The sequence below is a fragment of the Misgurnus anguillicaudatus genome, chromosome 22 (genome assembly GCF_027580225.2).
Source record: "Misgurnus anguillicaudatus chromosome 22, ASM2758022v2, whole genome shotgun sequence".
NCBI classification, from domain to species: Eukaryota; Metazoa; Chordata; class Actinopteri; order Cypriniformes; family Cobitidae; genus Misgurnus; species Misgurnus anguillicaudatus.
In genome coordinates this window covers 52538144-52552312 of record NC_073358.2, presented here as the reverse complement: position 1 = coordinate 52552312, position 14169 = coordinate 52538144, and the positions used below count along the sequence as shown (strand labels likewise).

The window sequence follows — 14169 nt, the reverse complement described above, 5'->3', positions numbered from 1 at the left end:
TAGGGGCCGAGGGGGTCCGGGTCTGTTTGACTCATTTAAGGGCCGAAGGGAACCGAAGTGGGCTGAGAAAACAAACAGTCAGTAATGACTCTCAGTGGATCCCTCATAATCCCAACACAACAAATCTGCACATCCCACCCCTCATGCTTATTTAATCCAGACAAACCAGCTGAACATCAGAAAACATCAGCGATGCTCTGAAGTTGTGCAACGCTTTTGAGCAATCCAGTCGCCTCCTGCAGCTTCATCACTAGCTACGTTTACATGCAACCAAATAATCCGTTTGTATTAGTATTGATGGCTCAATCGGATTGAAAAGCCTTCATGTTAACACCTTAATCAATAAGATTGAGGTTGATTGAAAAAAAGTATGCATGTAAATGCATGAAACTTAGTTTTTTTGTCAATGGGATGCATAAATATCTTGTGCACATGCGCAGAAGAGTTGTGCTTAAGTTCACGTCTTATATTAACCTCTTACATCACATGTTTCTCGTCGCAGAAACATGCAATAGCAAGGCGATGTCAACACGCACTATTAAGTTAATGAGGTCACGCACTGTACATTCTGTAGTGTTCATTTCTTTCATGACATTACATAAAGCAATAAAATTGCCTTTTTGAAAAGTGTGTTTTCATTGCTTATATCTGAAAACTTCTTAAGAACAACTTTCACCAATTTTGACTTTGTACATTTATCCAGAGATAAAACATGAACCCGATGAGAGATGCTATTTGCAGTCTGGCGTTGCCAAGTCCTCTGCTTTTTGTCGGACATCAAATTTGGGATACTGTTTAAACTGCTTAAATGAGTTGAATTTTTTCCTATGGGTTAAAAATAAAAGGATTTTGTTTATTAGTTATTGGTATTTGGGCTGTGAATAGTCATTGGGATGCTTTGGGGTTAGTTTTGAATGTACATTGGGTTGGTTTTGATTTGTGAATCTGGCAACCCTGACTGTGTGCCTGTGTAGACATTTGGTTTGGATTATATAGAATGTGCATGTAAACAAACATTTTAATCAGATTGCAGTGATTAGGGTGCATGTAAACAGGAATGACTTTGTGATTGTATTACATTATAGTCTTAGAGATAACCAATATAGTGTATTGTATATACCATAAATCCTTTACACCTGTAATAATAAACAATGCATTGTAGATCACGCTTATGGTGCATTCACACCAAGTGAAAGCGTTAACGCTTGTCTGAAGCGTGGCCAACAGCCAATCACAGTGGCCGCAACACATGCTCCGGTCTTGCATAAGCGTAATTGGCTTGCTTGCACTATGTTATTTGCATAAGACGATCTGATTGGCTGATGCATGCGTTGGCGCTTGAAAAGTTCAAATTCTGCCGCGAGCAATGGCAGTGACACAACGTTGATAGATCCACAATTTAGTTCGGCAATGCATGACGTCACCCATTAAAAGTCAATGAGAAACGTTAACGCTTTCGCCTCGTGTGAATGTACCGTTATTGTTGGCTCCTTAGGCTAAATGTTAAATGCCCCTCATTTGTTAGGTGCTTTAGATAATTATTCATTATATTTTGCTTTCTGTATTTAAAAGAAACAGTATCCAATTGCAATCAATCATTTTATATATCAGCAATCTTTGTATTACGGATTATGTCAGTATAGGTTTGTGCCCATAAATCTGATTATGTCTTGGATGTTTATAAAACTCCTTTCACATCCATTGATGTTGGAAAAAATTGCCAGAATGCCTTCTGTGTAAACTCAAATGCAGATCAACATTCGCTACGAATAAATGTCTATAAACTGGAATGAAATGGAGATCAGGAAACTCCTCAATATTGGTGCTGAACCTAAAATCGTTCATCAGCTTATGTCAGTTTATGTTCACATCAGAAATATCACAGTGTGATTCACTGCAAACAGTTGTATACTTGCATTATGGCAAAAGTTTCCAAGGATTTGTAAATTCACGTTTTTATAATGGCTCATGCCTTGTCATTGTGATATTCACACTATCCTCGGTTTCTGCTTGTGAATTCCATAAATCTCTGGATGGTGAAAAATCTCTTATCGTTCTTCTGTCCTTCATAGCGACTTCATGCTTCACCTTCATTATTGTTTTGAAAATGCCACCTTTTATGTCTTACGGGAAAATCTTTTCAGAAAATCACTGGCAGTGTGAATGAACCAAAATTAAGACAAATCCTGGACACATTATCTAATATATTTTAAAGTTGAAAAGGTCTTAAGAAGCATTCTGGCCGACTACCTGCTTGTTTACAGAGCACATTTATGTTGCAGCAGCTGCTTAACTTAAACATAAACTAGTAATGGCACTAAATTGATCATGAACTGTTTACAGCCATAATTAAAATGTGTGTCATTTATTGGCTGTGAACAGAAGTTATGAGAGTATTTGACTGTAACTTCAGAAGGTCTGAAACTAGTTTGTGTGTTTGTTGTCTTATGTTAGCCCTATAATGAACATATGGCTGTGCATTGTAAACACAGTATGGCCAACATTGTACACACATCGTAAAGGTCTAGTCACGCGAAACGGCAAAGAGCTTTTCCACGAATCAATCTCATGACTCTTTACGTTTCCATGTTCCTATAACTTCAGCTATAGAGTCCAACACCAAAGTCTGGATGTCATTTGTGAGATTTATGTGGTAACTTTCAGCCACTCTCAGCATTTCAGGACCGGTTTAGTCTTTCAGTCGAGATGTGATGAGATCATTGGCCTTAACAGAACCTTTAGATTATTAAATAAAGATATTGTGTATATGACACATTTTTCCTCTATGAAACATTATAGTGGATGATCTGATTTAATGTAATATAATGATGGTCAGGTTCCATTTGGCTTTTAAACTTCATTCTATCCTCCGACTCTTTTCCTTTTCTTCAATGTTGTTGTGTGGTAGAAATCAATATTCAGCATACACTACTGTTCAAAACTTTAGGGTCATTTACTTACTCATTCTGTATTCATTTACACATTTTACAGTCAACTCACAAAAGCTATAACAAAAGCTATGGAAGTTATGTTGTTAGCAAACATTCAAATTGAATCACAACTTGCTTATATTTGATCATCGTCAATGTAGTCACCCTTCCCATCTCTCAATTCATCAAAGTAATTTTATATAACAATTTCTTGAGGTTTCACCCCGAGACTTTTTTAATTCGGAGTTCACATTCACTCAAAAAAAGTTTGTTCATTCAACTTAATAAATTAAATTAATTAATTGCACCAACTTAATAAATACAATTTTTGCTCATAAACTTATATCTTGTTTAAACTTAGTTCAGTTAAGAAAAACCTTTTCGATGCCATTATTCTGGTTTGTTCAAGAAGGGCAAAACCATTTAAATTAAACAAAGCATTTCTTGTTAAACCAACTTCATAAATGCCACTTTCTATACCAATTTTGCATAAGCACATGTTAGCATGCTAATAATAATAATAATAATAATAACACATGATGATGTGAGAAGATATTGATCTCCAGACAGCCATTAACACAGTTTGTGCTCATTGAGAGAAGTATCTAACATCCACAACTTTTTTGCAAGCCCCTTTTGCATAATGGTAACCAAACAATTAAAAAAATAAAACACAAACTCTTAAAAATCAGTAAGATAAACAAAGAATAAACACTATAAAGTCTTTCTCATTACCTAAAAATGCATTAAATAAAATTTTTTTTGCAATTGCATGCAAAGCATTCTGGGAAAAGCATATCCATGACCCAGTTAGTAAAACCAACAAAAATAATTTATGTAGTCCCAACAAAAAATTATTAAGTTAATGTAGTTTTCAAAAAAAAGTTGGTTAAACATTAATAATTGTGTTTTATTAACCCGTTTCAGTTTTTTGTGTGTGTTGATTCTGAGCTCTTATTGGCTGTTTTATCTTCATTACTCAGTCCAAGCCATCCATTTCGAAAACATTTTTAAATAATTGTTTTTGTAATGAAAGAAATGAATATGTTGGTGAAATTATGTTTTTTAAAAATAAATTCAAATATTAAAGCAAACACATTCAGATCAAAAGATTTATGAGATTCCTTTTACAAGTGTTCATAAACTTTTCAGAAAAGTTTTCCCTGTATGTAAATGAAATTCTTGTGGCCACATCGTCTGAGTCTGAGGGTTACATCACAGTAAGAGTCAGGTGGATGAGATCTCAGTCTGTCTGTTATATAATCCACCATGTGAAGCACTGAACCCAAATCAAACCGCAGGCCAAGATCACAACTTACAGCTGAGCAACACAGAAACATATCGTAAAACAAAATGTGTTAAGAACCGACCCCTGTGTTTGTTTACTTGTAAAAGTACAGAGAAGGTGAACCCTAACATACTTCTCTCTCTCTCTCTCTCTCACAAAACACAGATGGACTTTACCAATACCTCACTTGGAAACTATTAATAGCTGGAAGCAGAAAGTGTCTTGTTTAAGTACAAGTGTGTTTGTAATGTCCAGACCTTAATCACACACAGACCAGATAGAAAGAGAGAGAGAGAGAGAGAGAAAGAGGGGATTTCTGTGAGCCACCCAACTTTATCTCTATATCGCATTTCGTGCATCTTGACGAATCTTACAAATGACTTTTGTCTTTCTTTAAAGGCTTAATCAATTATTGAGGTTTGTTGCTATCTGATGTATTCATGTCTTAGAAAATAGGAAACAAATCCAGTGTTTAAACCACAAATCTAATGAAGGATTCAACCACACTGTACACAACATTATTAGAAGTAATTCATTGATATAATAATAGGACTGAGAGATCATCTATTGTGGATACATAACCGAAGGTCTAAGATTCTGAAATATAACAGAATAAAATCATTTAAAACAACACGAGTTTGAGTAGATAATAACATAATTGTCCTTCATTTGTGAATTTTCCTTGGAAATGTCCAGTTGTACTTTTAAAACATTTTGACATGTTAAATGTTTGTGGAACATATTATAAAGAGATCATTTTCAATTAAAAACCCATCAGAAACAAAGGAGAAATTCTTTGTCAGTGATTAAACTGTAATTTCCTCTTACATCACCGACAGATCATTGAGAGAAGATTCAGAAATGCATTGCACACTGTAAAAAAAATCTGTAGAAATTACAGTATTACTGGCAGCTGTTTTCCAGTAACTTACTGTAGATTTTACATTGATGTTATTTACTGGAAACCATTTGTTCAAAGTTAAATAAACATGAAACATTTTCAGTCTTTATCTTCTACTTTATTACCCACAATGCACCCTGATTTTGAGGGTACTTTTTTTATTCACTCACTCACTATTTCCTAAGATAAAATGCGAGAGGAACACGTAACAATTTTCGCGACAGTACTCTCTGACGCATGATATTTGGGGCAGTGTCACTCATTTTTGTCCACATGATCATTTTTAGCATTTTTAGTTTTGTTAAAAGTTGTTGTGCAGTATTTTTGTTAAAGGTTAACTTGATCTAATAGCCTTAAAGGAATAGTCTACTCATTTTCAATATTAAAATATGTTATTACCTTAACTAAGAATTGTTGATACATCCCTCTATCATCTGTGTGCGTGCACGTAAGCGCTGGAGCGCGCTGCGACGCTTCGATAGCATTTAGCTTAGCCCCATTCATTCAATGGTACCATTTAGAGATAAAGTTAGAAGTGACCAAACACATCAACGTTTTTCCTATTTAAGACGAGTAGTTATACGAGCAAGTTTGGTGGTACAAAATAAAACGTAGCGCTTTTCTAAGCGGATTTAAAAGAGGAACTATATTTTATGGCGTAATAGCACTTTTGGGAGTACTTCGACTCGGCGCAGTAACACCCTCCCTCTCCCATTATGAAAGTGAGAAGGGGACCGGACTTTTCAGGCGAGTCGAAGTACTCCCAAAAGTGCTATTACGCCATAAAATATAGTTCCTTTTTTAAATGCGCTTGGAAAAGCTGCTCGCGCTCATGTTTTCCACATGGCGTTATTTGACATTCAGTCAGCACCTCAGTGTTAATGCCCTCTATTGGTTTAAACTGCATCAAACATAAAATGCGCATGAAGCGAACTGTCAAAAACTGTGTACTAGATGACTGTTATATTTGATAGTTCTGAATCGTAAAAAAAATCGCAGCTGTTGCAATTCGAAAATCGCATCCGATTTCGGTTTAAAAACGATTAATCGTGCAGGCCTGAGCAGAAGTGTGCCGTTTTTGGGTGTGTTCTTTACAGTTTTTTACAGATGCTAGGACACATTTCTCAATACTTAGGTCACTTTTGCAAAACTCTTCACACAGTGAGCACAACAGAAGTCTATGTGGGCCAAACTGAGGATCAATTATCATTGCTTTGGCACAAAATCCATTCAATGACTACATCTCTCAAATTTCATGAATTTGTTTCTCACTCAGACAACAACTGCCAAAACTCTTTATACATACAGGACAATTTGCACATGCTTACAGTGTAAAAATATTCTGTAGAAATGACAGTATTACTGGGTATTACTGGCAACTAGCTGCTAGTAACTTACTTTACATTTTACATTAATGTTATTTACTGGTAACCGTTTGTTCAAAGTTAAATGAACATGAAACATTTGTAGTCTTTATCTTCTACAGTAACTTACTGGCAACCAACTGCATAATTACAGCAAATTTTTTACAGTGTACAAACTGTTTTCAAAACTAATGTTCAAAACAATAACGTAATACAAAACTGAATAAGACCGCAATTTGCTACATTTCAACAGTAATATTTTTATGAAATATATTTTAAATCTTAAAATAAATGCTATAAAGACAATTGGACCAGCCACAGCTGTCCACAGCCGAGTAGATTAGCATTACTATTGTATCTGTATCAGTGGATGGTGTGTATACAAATTCTTGCATTTTGGAATTATGCTGTGGAAAAAAATACTACATTTTCACACGCTTGCACAAAATGGTTTACCCAAACAAAGTAACTGGGTTGATCTTTTCCACATTTTTTAAGTTGATAGAAACACTGGAGACCCAATATTAGCACTTAAACATGGAAAAAGCCAGATTTTCACACTATGATCCCTTTAAATATTCTCATTTTCAAGTTCCATTAGAGTTAAACATTTGATTTTTATTGTTTTGTAATCCATTCAGCTGATCTCCGGGTCTGGCGCTAGCACTTTTAGCATAGCTTAGCATAATCCATTGAATCTGATTAGACCATTAGCATTGCGCTAAAAGATAACCAAAGAGATTGGATATTTTTCCTATTTAAAACTTGACTGTTCTGTAGTTACATTATGTACTAAGACCGACAGAAAAGTTGTGTTTTTAGGCAGATATGGCTATGAACTATACTCTCATTCTGGCGTAATAATCAAGGACTTTGTCACTGTAACATGACTGCAGGAGGCGCATTGATATTGCGCAGTGACTGAAAATAGTTCCCTGCTATTGAAAGATACTAAGGGGACTACTTTCAGGCGCTGCGTAATATCGTTGCGTTTACTTTTTAAAGTTTACTTTCCAGAAAATCTGTATATCAAATGAAACAACAAACCCTTTGCTTTCAAACAAAAAAAAAAGGAAAAAATGTCAACATATCTTCATTTGTTCTTTTTTTATTACCTCTCAAATATGGTATAGATTTTTTCAAAAAATACCAAATTTTGAGCAAAAAACTTTTTTTTGCAAAGGACTACATGAAGTTAGTTCTTCTAGTCAGGTGTAGTTCAACACAATAACTATATACATGATACATTAAATCTATTGTGTTGTCTAAATCTACTTTATCAATATCTATTGTTTGAAAGGTCTGTGCTATCTTTCCTTAAAATAAACAAACTGCTCCAGCAATGATGCATGTTAATTTTTCTTATAGTGGATCATAGTTTTGTTCAATAATGCTTTGAAGAAGAGAAGCTTTTCATTGTGCAACAGAAAATGTATGAGATGATGTGATGGTTGGACTGAAAACATGTGGACGCTGTTACTCTGGGAATCCTCTGTGTTTTCTCTCACAGGACACAATAATCATAGCAGTGTTGAATCTGTCTCCCTCAAGAGGACCAGAGAATGCTAACATTTATTTTATGATTTGATTTGTTAACAGATCTCCAGCAACAGAGTTTGTGTGTGTTTAGTTTTTCATTGAGCGTGTCATAGAGAGCCACATACAGTAAATCTCTCTCTCTCTCTCTCTCTCTCTCTCTCTCTCTCTCTCTCTCTCTCTCTCTCATGTGTTCGTTCTAAGGTGCAGGGCCGCATTAATGCATGGGCTTACCTGGGCTTAAGCCCAGGGCCTCGGGCTGGGAAGGGCCCCGAGTTGCCGGAAAAAAATAACTGCCGCATTTTATAAAAAGTTGATACTCCCTTTAAAATTATCCTTTATCGCTTTGCTTTGAATGTCCGTGCGTGAATGCAGTTCCTGCGCAAGAAAATCTCTCACTTACTATAGGCTACCCTGCAATCATTAGTGAGCTTTTTAAAATTTCTGTCTGAAATATCCATTATTGCATTTCTGAAGGCAACACAGACAGCTTTCTGATAAAGTGACCAAAAGTGCCTTTCAAGTGATGAACAAAGACTAAACTGAGGACGCGTTTTTATCTTAATATGAAAGACAACGTGTATATAAACATTCATTAATTGATTCCTCGTAACATTTTAAAGCCAAGATGTACAGAACAGCACACAAAGATATTACACAAAACATTTTTGATAACTAAATCTAATAAATAACAAATTAGATTCTGCCTCGGAAGCCACGCCTAAGCTCAGCGATCGTTTCATTTTGAGATTTAGTGTGGCAAAGAAATAAAAGACGAGAAATTACATATAATTTGTTACTGTAAATTATAAAAAACAAGCTTTATATACAATTACTTAAACGGTTCATTTATAACCAAAAAACACTGAAATTAAGGATTTTATAGACACTATATATGCTTTATTATTTTGCACAGAAATATCTGATTGCTTACTTTCACTTTGATCATCTCTGTATTCACTTAAAACACCTGATGATTCTTATAACATTTGTTTCAGGAATATCTTTTCTATCATTTGAAAGTTAACACCGACCATATATTAAATCACAATAGAGACAAGATTCGGTAGAGATATTTTTGGTGTCATCACCGAGAGAAAAAAAACGGCTTACCTGTTTTGTAGCTCAACTTTTGACAAGTTAAGCAACCTTTTTAAATACATTTTAAAACTTATACTTGTCGAAAAAATCAGTTTTTTGATGTTACGTTTGATGAACGCCTAAATATGATCACGCAGAGCACCTAGCACGTTCGGCTAAGTTGAATGTGACAGCATGCAACCGCGCAATATCGACACAACGGAAAGCAATCCAAAACTTACAGAACTTAAATTAGATCAGAATTTACCTTTATAATTAATAAAAAATAAAAACAAAATAAAGTCAGAATCAATAGGTGCAGAACATGGGTGCAAAATGCCTAAATGCGCAGGGGAATAAAACCCACAAATAGTTTAATCAGATAACACTAAATAATCTATAAATTAAATAAAAACAAGGAAATATTAAAATTAATTTTAAAATAACGAAAGTATAGAATTGCCTGTTTTGTCTTTTTAATTGCAGAAACAAAGAGCCTTTGCAATGGTTTCTGGATATGGACGTCTAGCCCTGTCACGGGATTTAGGCTATTAACAGACTTTAAAAATATTTATTGAAAGCTACTATATTATTTACTTAGTATTATCATAATAGGATGTATATTTTTTATATTGGGAGAAAGCTGTAAAATGTGAAATCAGATACTGTGCACTCTTATACAGCCAAAATTAAATGATCCTCAATTTTATAACACATCTGCGACAATTGACTGTGCAGTAGTTGAATCAGGCTTCTCCTGTCAAAGCATCGAATCTTAGACTATTCGGGTCACCTAGGACTATGTGCATATGTTATGCAGTGATATTTGTGTATATTGCGGGCATTCTGATATATGGTTTTAATATTTTGTAATTCCATTTATTCCAGCAAAATAAAAGCCTGACAACTTGCACTTAGTGATTATAAAGATTGTGTGAATGTAGGCTGCAATTCTGGTGGATAAAGGGCCACACAAAATGATAAAGCCCAGGGGCCCCTTACAGTGTTAATGCGGCCCTGCTAAGGTGTAATATGGTGGTTTTCAGATGGTTTAATAAAGTGTGTTAAAAAGTCAAAAAAAAAGTCTCTCTCTCTCTCTTTCTCTCTCTCTCTCTCTCCTGTCCATCAGGTCCATCTGAGGTGTCTTTATCAGTGCGGTATAATCGACGGCCGACGTGTCCGGATGCTACAGTAGGGGTTCACATGCCCACCCCACCACCCTCACGACACAGAAAGAGTCACAGTGTGGGCAACACGTGCGTTTCTTTATCATACAATATATATATAAGGGCCATTTCACCAAATCTGTGCCATTTGCATGTTGTTTATCCTTTTTTAACACTAAATCTAATAACACACATATTTTACTTTTCAAAATGAGTATTGGTCAATCTCAGTTTATTTTAAACATGGTTTTTTAATGGAGGATGGAGGCATTTTGGTAACTGGACTTAACTTAAGTTTTTAGCTTAGATTTAGCAAATACATGAAATATATCTGCATTTAATGTCTGTTATAGCATGAAGACACTGAGCAAATTCTAATGATTTAACAAAATGTGTTATTTTACGGACTATACATTACGATCGACATGCACAGTCAAAGCATCAATATCATAAAATATACAGAAAAGAAAATGAGAAAAGTGACTTTTGATGGCCTTCAGAAGATCCTGATAATGTCACTTCCTGGTCACATGACTGAAATGTGCATTTCATCTAAATATTTTCGAGAGTAAAAAAATATTTTAAGCAAAGGTCTCACGCAATAATGCAAAAATAAAGATATCTTTATGTTTTATATTAAAAGGTAAAGTATAGAGATAGAGAAAGGATGGTTAAAAATTGTGTTTTTCAGTATTTTTATTAATGTTTTAAATTTTATAGTTTAACTTTGGCATTAGATTAATACGCAGGATGCTTTGTTAATAATAAATGTATTTTAGAATTAGTTTTTTTTCTTCATTTGTATACATATAATGTCATTTAAAATAAGGACAAAAATGGCTCAGACTCGGTGGAATGGCCCATTTATATTTATGCATTCAGTTTCTATAGCTGCAGGTGAAGATGTCTACTACATATATCTGGATATTAAACATCTAATGTGATTGATCTCATTCCTCTCTCTCAGTCTGATGATGTTTGGTGTGGTGGAGAGTAAAAGTGCCACATTTCCCATTGAGAAACCGCGTCATCTGTTGGATGATAGTGTCCTGGAGTCACAGAGTCCAGCCCGAAACAATCCACACAACTCATCTGTGTCCAATGGCAGATCTTTAGGTATCATCGCCAGTGTATATACAGTACAGTATACCAGTACAGAGTGATTCTCGTTGGTCAGACTTTTATATCATTAATGATGTTTGTTTGTTTTCTCTTTGCCTTTATCAGGTAGCAGTCAGAGTTCATTTGGTGATGATGTTTCTCCAGGACTTCAGAGGTGAGCTTGTGTCTACATTATCACATATCTGCACATGTTTAGCACTCACAACAGTTAAACAACCATCTGAAAATGAATCGTTTTCCTGTCACTGCCAAACTTTTTTTTTATTCCATAAAATCTCATTTAAAAAGCTCAGAGCTATTAAACATAATAAGATAATGATATTGATCGAATGCTCTGGGGACGTATTATACATTCATTAAATACTTTCACTTCAAATCTGTTTAATCTCAGCCTCGGGTCATTCAGAAATACTGGTTTGTTGGCAAAATCCATTAAACGCCACATTGATTTTCAGCAAAGTCCTCTAAGTGCACAGAAGAAAAATTGGATTAAAACAAAACACGAACGAATTTCAATTGTTGAGCTGCAAGGTTTTTTACCTGATTAAATGAGGTTTACCAAATATATGAGGATATTGAGCGAATTTTTGAGACTTTTACATTTATTTAGAAAGAATGATGAAGACGTTTTTGAGAGTTTTGACAAAAAAGCATGCATGCACTTTGGCAGTCAAATTTGTTAGATACCAATGAAACGAATAAAGTGACATTTATGTATTTCTATTACTGACTTTTCAATGAATAACATTTTCATTGCCATTAAAGTGAAATTATAAGCACAAGAGCTTGATGAAAAATGCTCAAATTGCAGGGTTTTGCATCTGAGCTCTTTATTTTTTCAATCTCAATTTTATTAAAAAATGCCAACAATAGTCTTTACTAATGGATTGTATTTATTTCAGTTTCATTGTGTTTTTGTTTGATACCATAAGTGACATCTCCAGTTATAAATGTAAACATCTATATCATATATATGGTCATACTATGGCAAAATGCACATACAAACTACAAACCACAGCACATTAAGGCTTTAAATGAGTTCATCATTTTAAACCCGTATGACTTCTGGGAAAAGTTCTTATGTTTAAATCTGCACCTCGCATAAAGCATCATGCCTGTTATGAATGCAGAAGGTTTGAAATCCAGAGTCTTATGTAAATAATTTTTGTGCTTTAACATTTACAAGTCATGTAAGAGTCTCTGTATAGCAGGACTCAATGTGCACTTTGGACACTAAACTCATTGTGCAAACAGGGGGCGCATGTACGCCACTCTTGGCCCTAACTGGAGGCCTCCTCTTCACAACTCACCTCGAGGTCGCGTCCATGCCCACAGGTACAAACGTCTGCCTGGGTCAAAGGTGTCAACCTCTTCATCCTCTGGGGCATCGGGTTCACCTGTCGCATGCAGTCTCTCTCTTTAACGTTTTGAGTTTTCCTCTTTTTTTCTACTTTGAGCCAAAGATGAAACCTAAATGAAATCTTTTCTGGGTGAAGGGTTGCCTGATCGTTTTCTCAAAATCACACTTTCACCTCTTTCTCGGTGTGTGCGTGCGTGTGAGTGTGTGTGTGTAAGGTGAGAAGATGTGTCTCCTCTTCATCAAATCCTCTGATCACATGTGGAATCTCTGCTATCTGTTTATTCATTCCATGATCAGAGAAACAACAATCTGTTTATTGGTTGGTTGTTATTAAACGATTGGTTGGTTGATTGAAGTTAATGTGAGTTTCACTGTACAGTCCATCAGTAACCGAGTGGAGTGTAAGTCACAGAGGGTCCAGTGATGTCACCATCGAGGGTCCTTTAAAGAGAAAAACCCTCCTGAAGGAGGGACGAAAACCCAAGGTAAACCTCACTGAAACAATAACTGCTAAAATACTTTACATTAGTGTAACTATTATAATGAGTATCATTTCCATCTTTTTTCTGTGGGTGGGTGTGCAGATGTCTTCATGGACGCGATACTGGATCACACTTTCTGGATCCAGTCTGACCTTTTACGCATCTAAAGCTCTGAGAGTCACCGACAGAAAACATGTGAGGACTTCAAACTTATTTTAAAAGTATATTCTGTATTGTAATGAATGTAATGCTTTATAAAATCTCTCAAAACATTACAAGTCATCACCCTGTAAGAAAGTGTCAATTCTGGGCTGGATGGTGGTTCTGCCGGATGATCCAGAACAACCCAACATCTTTCAGCTGAATGATCCAGACAAAGGTAAATCTCTTTAGTTTGGTTGTGTCACTCCTAAAGGATACCCTGACTATAAACACATGTATGCCGTAAAGGGCCGTTTACATTATAACAATAACTATATATCAGCATCCACACCACCAGACGATAACGATAACTTGATGCTAATTCACTTGCCAGGTGCAGTACTCATGCAAATCATTTACCTTCAATGGCATTAACTAATACTGCATATTTAAATGCTGTTCTTGTTGCATATAAGCAGCATATGTCCTTAAAACACTGTGTTTCGCGTATCTTTAAACAGTGAATCTAGTTTGTGTAATCTAATATCTTTGTGTAGTGTGTGTAGTAGAATAAAAACATTATGAAGTCCATTTCACCTGGACACCTGAGGTCATTTTATGAGCTTCTCCACAGTGTTATCTGTCATTTTAAATGTCCATGCACTTTAGATTTAAATAGATTTGATTGGCTGTCATTGGTTTATCATTCATCAGTTGAAAAAAAATTGCTCAGAAAGTGATCCCAACGATATCGTTCATTTTATCTTTATCGTTATACAGTATTTGTGGTGTGAACTCT

The 14169-nt window shown here is 35.2% G+C and overlaps 1 protein-coding gene across 2 annotated transcripts in view; it reads left to right on the top strand.

Annotated features, from left to right (window-relative positions):
- Positions 1 to 14169, top strand: part of LOC129439489 (ras-specific guanine nucleotide-releasing factor RalGPS1) — a 127184-nt gene that overhangs the window by 109475 nt on the left and 3540 nt on the right. Inside the window, exons 12-18 of one of the 2 annotated variants that reach the window (XM_055198135.2) lie at positions 10229 to 10355; positions 11233 to 11381; positions 11493 to 11541; positions 12642 to 12722; positions 13127 to 13232; positions 13332 to 13424; positions 13503 to 13608. In XM_055198135.2, coding sequence (XP_055054110.2) covers positions 10229 to 10355; positions 11233 to 11381; positions 11493 to 11541; positions 12642 to 12722; positions 13127 to 13232; positions 13332 to 13424; positions 13503 to 13608 — 711 coding nt within the window. The remainder of the gene's footprint in view (positions 1 to 10228; positions 10356 to 11232; positions 11382 to 11492; positions 11542 to 12641; positions 12723 to 13126; positions 13233 to 13331; positions 13425 to 13502; positions 13609 to 14169) is intronic. The other variant, XM_055198136.2, reaches the window with a different exon arrangement.